This window comes from Sinocyclocheilus rhinocerous, unplaced genomic scaffold, assembly GCF_001515625.1.
Source record: "Sinocyclocheilus rhinocerous isolate Xijiao unplaced genomic scaffold, SAMN03320098_v1.1 scaffold971, whole genome shotgun sequence".
Classification (NCBI taxonomy): Eukaryota; Metazoa; Chordata; class Actinopteri; order Cypriniformes; family Cyprinidae; genus Sinocyclocheilus; species Sinocyclocheilus rhinocerous.
This window is the reverse complement of record NW_015666552.1, coordinates 177,933-183,454: the sequence shown is the minus strand read 5'-3', so window position 1 is coordinate 183,454 and position 5,522 is coordinate 177,933. Positions and strand designations below refer to the sequence as shown.

Sequence of the window (5,522 nt, the reverse complement as noted above, 5' to 3'; positions counted from 1 at the left end):
TAGGCTATTTATTTTCAAACTTTTTTTTACATTTTAATCTGGACTACAACATGCCCTAGATATTGTTTGAAAGTGTTTTGATTCTTTATTGTTCGGTCACACTTTACATTAGGGCTTCATTAGTTAACATTAGCTTTTGCTCATTGTGAATGTTAATGCATTAACTAAAGGTTAACTAATGAGGTCTTATTGTAAAGTGATACCTATTGGTCTTTATAGTTCTTTTGCACTTTAATCTGTGTAAAACTTTTAACTTTATACATTTTTCTGTATTGCTTTATTGCATTTAAATGTTCAGTTATTTTTGTTATAAGAAAAAAGTTAAATAAACCTGTTATACTGTATTATGGCAGCACTTTTTTTTAAAACTAAATTTCAATACCGTGATAAAAGCATAAGCAATTAATCGCAACATGAAAATTTGATACCGGCATATCCCCCTAAGTGTAAGGTGTAATAAGTGGGGAGTACAGGATATCAACATTAGATTCCCAAAGTAAGATGATCTAGATCTAGCTCTCTTTAGGGACTGGAATTTTTTTTTTTTTTTTTTTTTACAGTTGGCACACAGACAGCTCTTATTTTGTGTGACAAATAAGTCGGGAACATGGAAACATTTAAGAGAAAGCAATATAATTTAAAAAAAGAGAAAAGAGAACAGGGCAGCAAGCAGAGGAGAAATGCTCAGACTCAGCAATGCAAAAGAGGAACTGGAAGTGAAATGCTGGCACACAGCAAGCACCCTTTTACATGTATGTTCCTTTGTAACATCACTTAATGCTTTTAGTTACCGTGCTGTACTAATTAGTTACTAGAAAAGTCAAACAAATCTGATTACTCACATTAAATAGCCTGAAATGAGTTTCCAAAGAAAATTCTGTTGAATAAACCTATAGAATTGTTTTTAGAATCTTATTAACATATTGCTGTGCAATTTATTATATCTCCTAATAAATTAGTAGATCTGATGCACAACTAGACCTGCAAGTCCTATAAAATCTACCTGCAGTGTGCATTCACCTCATCCAGCAGTCTACTTCACAGCGCACAAATCCTCACATCAGCTTAATCAGTAACAAAAAGAGCTCAATATGAAATATCAGGTCCATGGTCATAAAAAGATCTCTGACCTGATAACGCTCTCGATCATCCTCATTCATATCCACATGACCAAACGTTTTTGTGCTTTAAGTACTTTGGTTGTTTTAAACTGCTGGTCCTCTTCATCAGCTTCTGTCTCTCTCTGTTCCCCGCTCTGTCTCACTCTCTATTTGTCTACTTCTTGAATTTCGATTTGTCCTCGCATGAGCTACATTCATTAGCTGCTGCTTGCTGGCGTCCGCTGATCATTCTGATGGTTGTGAAGGTGTTGGCACCGTTTGCTGGTGTTTCCGCTCTTGCTGTTTGACCTGTTGAACGATCTCCCTTATCTTGCGCTGGGCAGTCTGCAAACAAACACACCGTAGCCGAAGATGACTGGGGCGCACATGCAAATACATTATGTATTGTACATCAACAGATAATATTTTAAGAACCTGAACAAATCATATGTATTCCTGAATAACAAGCCTTTAGTTTGGACAGTCTGGCCCAAACCACTCTTTCATTCAAGCCTCATTCAAAACTGGTTAATGTTCACAATGAGAGAGTGAGCAGTCTAAAACAGGAAAGTCAAAAGTACCAGTACTGTAGCAACAAGCTGATACCAACATTGGGAAAAAAAGATGAATTTATGAATCTTGCTTATGACTAAGGACAAATCTCATGAATAGTAATGTTGCTTTGTGACCATCCAGGACCTGCCAATAGTGTAAAAGAACTAATATTCATGGGATAATATTTGTGCTCTGGTGGTTCTAGGTGAACTTAGGAACTACTGGTCACAAAAGCAAAACACAGTGAAAACTGCAACCAGTAGTAGTTGTAAAGTAAGCCAGTTTCTACCACACTGCAACTAGGGCTGGGTATCGGCCAAAAATTTCCGATACCGATACCTTGACTTCGATACCGGTTCCTGAACGATACTTTTTCCAATACCAATTTTATAAAATCAATTTGAACAAGATTACATTATCTAAAAAAAAATACTTTGGTTTTACTACATTTGCTACATACTACATACATTGGCTACATTTACACTAGTGCGTGTTCGTTTTAAATCGCATGAGCATTAGCAGCTTCCAGTGCTGTCTGCCTGTGTTCTCTCTTCCATGATCGCTGCTCTGACTCAGAGTCAGAGCAGAGGAAAAAACATATTTCAGCAACATTACATGGCCAAAACACACATTAGACGGCAATCGGAAGTTATTACAAACACTCGATGGTGGTTTAAAGTGAGTTTTGAGTCAAAGTGGAATATAAATCTTATTTATTGTCTTATGTAGCATGATGCTACAGTTTGCATGAATGGTCACATAACACGCGCTTTCGGTCGTGTAGTATGAATGGACATCTGCATATGATCGGAACTCCACGCAGTTCCCGCGCTACTCTCCATTGGAAATGAATGACTGAATGACCGGTCTGTTGCTTGTCGTTTGTCGGAGATAGTGGAAAGCCGGCTTGAAACGCAGTGGAAATGCCAGTATGACGAGGATCGTTTTCATTTTAAAACATAAACGCACCAGTGTAACTGTAGTCTTACATCTAAGGGCGCTGGGATGCATTCGCACTACAGCCTCACGTGTGCATTTCATGACATGTGTCATGTCATGATTATGAAGGTGTCATGTCAGTCTTATGCACACCCCTTCAAGTAAAGTGTAACCGAATACTGTTTGTGCGCAAAGAAAACAAAAATAATGACTTTATTCAACAATTCTTCTCTTCTGTGTCTTCACCGCATGTTCATGGGAGTAGCCTCTCATAGCTTTATGGTAACATAACGGTTGAACCACTGATGAAAACACACCTAGTGCTGCAGGCTTATTGGCTCACTGACGCTGATGAGCTAAATCCCTTAGGTATCGAAATTTGATACCGAACGACAAGGCGTTTTTCGATACTGGATGGTATCGAGGCAATTCAGTCGGTGCCTAAAAAGTATCAAACTCGATACCCAGCCCTACACTGCACATACTTCTACCATACTGCACTCTGGTAAGAGTGTAATGGTTTGGAATTACATAAGGGTGAGTAAATGATGACATCAAAACTACTTTATACAGGTTAAAACGGGTAGAAATATGTATTTCTACCTGAAGTAACAACTGTAACAATTGCAAGTTACCACTTTTTTCAGGGGTGACCTGGTATGACCCTGGTGTTTAAGTCAAATAAAAAAAAAATAATACAAAGAGTTTAAAGGCTGGGAAAATGTCAAAATCATACCTGACTGGCAAAGAAATGTCCAATTATCTTAACAAACACTTCATCATTCTCATCTGGTGTCTGGTCCCGTGGTACAATGACCTCAGCACTGGTGAGATTCTGCAGCTCATTGACCTGTGGTTGGTAAGAGGTCAGAGGTCACACAAACAGATTGCAAGATGCTGAGCCGACAGACGCTTTACTTATCTCCCCACCATCAGACTCTTCATCGCTCAGGGCATTTAGTGCTTCTTATCATGTTTAGCATGTTTTGGCTAAACATTCATAAACATTTGTGGCATTCATAAATCGCCTTCTTTTACTCATTTTGTCTTTATTTATGAAACTGATAACCGCTAATTCAGTGAGTGAAAGGCGTTGCCTAGCAATCAGTGAGTGAAAGGTGTTGCCTAGCAATGTACAGTTAAAACATAAGCATCACGAAAATGACAGCGCGAACATACAGCCATTATATAGCGGGTAAATTTGACCCGTGCTGGCGCTTATAGGTATTAATGCCCCCTTTTTTGATCTGGTTTTATCTAAACAGTTTTTAACAACAGGGGATTGTAAATCACACAATTTTAGTAAAAGTCAGTGACTGGGAGACTTGAATGTTTTATTAAAAATCTTTTATGTACGTTTTAAAAACACGGGTAAAATTTACCCCGTGGCAGTTCTAGTGTTAACCCGTTTGTGGTGAAATAAAAATTTGGAAGCATTTGAAAGCAATTTCTCTGACTTTGTGAAGAAAAAGTGCAGAAAAAGTAAAAATGAACACACAAAGTAACATATTCAGTAACAGTTCCTTGATAATCTGATCTGAAGTGTTTTGTTACTACCAGGTGTAAATAACAATCTGTCTCAGTTGACTTGTGTGTTTTTACACAAGGTTTTAACATGTGTCTTTGGCGATCCAATCTCATGTACACAATGCACACATACCGTTTTGCCACCCTTCCCGATGACTCGTCCGGCAGCGGTCGAAGGCACTTTTATATGTGCCCCCAACTTCCCTTCTTCCTTAGCAGTGAAAAAATTCTCCTCTTTCAACTTCCCATATATCCTCCCCTGTGCCTACAGCCACACACATACACAGATGAGTAAAGGAGAAATGAGGGATGAATATAGATATCGATGTAAAGCACCCTGGGTCCTGCTTAATGGTATTTGTACCCTGAAGATAAGGAGCCTAAATGACTGAATGATGGATTTTACCTTGAACTGAGCCTCTGGTGGTCCAGTGATAATTACCATTCTCTCAGGATCATCAGGATTGTCTGCTGCAGCAATCTGCAGTGACACAAAACACCACTTTTTTTTTTTTCCGTTCTGTCTTGATTTGAGTACAAAAGACCACTTAAACTGCTACAAGTGTGCAGTGATACCTTAATACACCGAAAACAAAAATTGGTAACCTAAAAATGTATCTAAAAATCTATTTTATTTTACAGGTTAATGCCAGTTAGAAATAGCTCTTTAAGGTAACAATTGCAGGTCATCACTTTTTACAGCACGTACAGCTCAAGTCTACATTATACAACACACTTTTGCTGGAAACACAATTCAAAATATTACTGATTGTTTTCCATTTATTTTTTTCTAATCACAAGTCATAATTTAGACTAAACCACAGCTGTCAATCAGCTAAATAATGTTCAAAACAAAAACACATTTACATCAACAAATGTAAGATTTAGAGACAATGCAGCACTTGGTGAAACTAGCAGTTCCATCAGATGGCCCAAAACAGTAGAAACATCACGGTTTTCTTAGTCCTGTATAACAAGAAGGGGTGGAACGATACATGTATTCGTACTGAACCGTCACGGTACGGAAATCTCGGTTCGGTCCATGAGGCCTTACAACGAATACAGGCGATTCACCCCCAATCCAGAAGGGGGCGCCCGCAGGAATGCAACGCTGTTTGATTACCGGCCGCCAGCAGAAGAACAGCGAATGCTGTGAGTTGTGCACTTGAAAACAAAGCCCACTAGACAGTGACCATGTGCTGATTCTGAATGAGTCTCTCACAGAATGACAAAGGAGTATACTTTAAAGGCTTGTGCACTCAACTGTTTGTGAAATGGAGCTTTGTGCTTGTGTATCCTACCTCTCTCATTTGGCACAAATCCAAATATTCCATAATATTTCCATATTTGCGATGTAACGTATCTGAATGCTAAACTATTATTTATTATGTAAATTATAGG

The 5,522-nt window shown here is 38.4% G+C and overlaps 1 protein-coding gene across 1 annotated transcript in view; it reads right to left on the bottom strand.

Moving 5' to 3' along the window:
• Positions 1-521: 521 nt before the first annotated feature.
• The window catches only part of LOC107732703 (insulin-like growth factor 2 mRNA-binding protein 2), an 11,529-nt gene continuing 6,528 nt past the window's right edge, over positions 522-5,522 (bottom strand). The window contains exons 5-8 of the mRNA XM_016544115.1: positions 4,528-4,602; positions 4,255-4,386; positions 3,331-3,444; positions 522-1,445 (exon numbers count right to left, since the gene is read on the bottom strand). Coding sequence (XP_016399601.1) covers positions 1,347-1,445; positions 3,331-3,444; positions 4,255-4,386; positions 4,528-4,602 — 420 coding nt within the window. The 3' untranslated portion in view covers positions 522-1,346. The remainder of the gene's footprint in view (positions 1,446-3,330; positions 3,445-4,254; positions 4,387-4,527; positions 4,603-5,522) is intronic.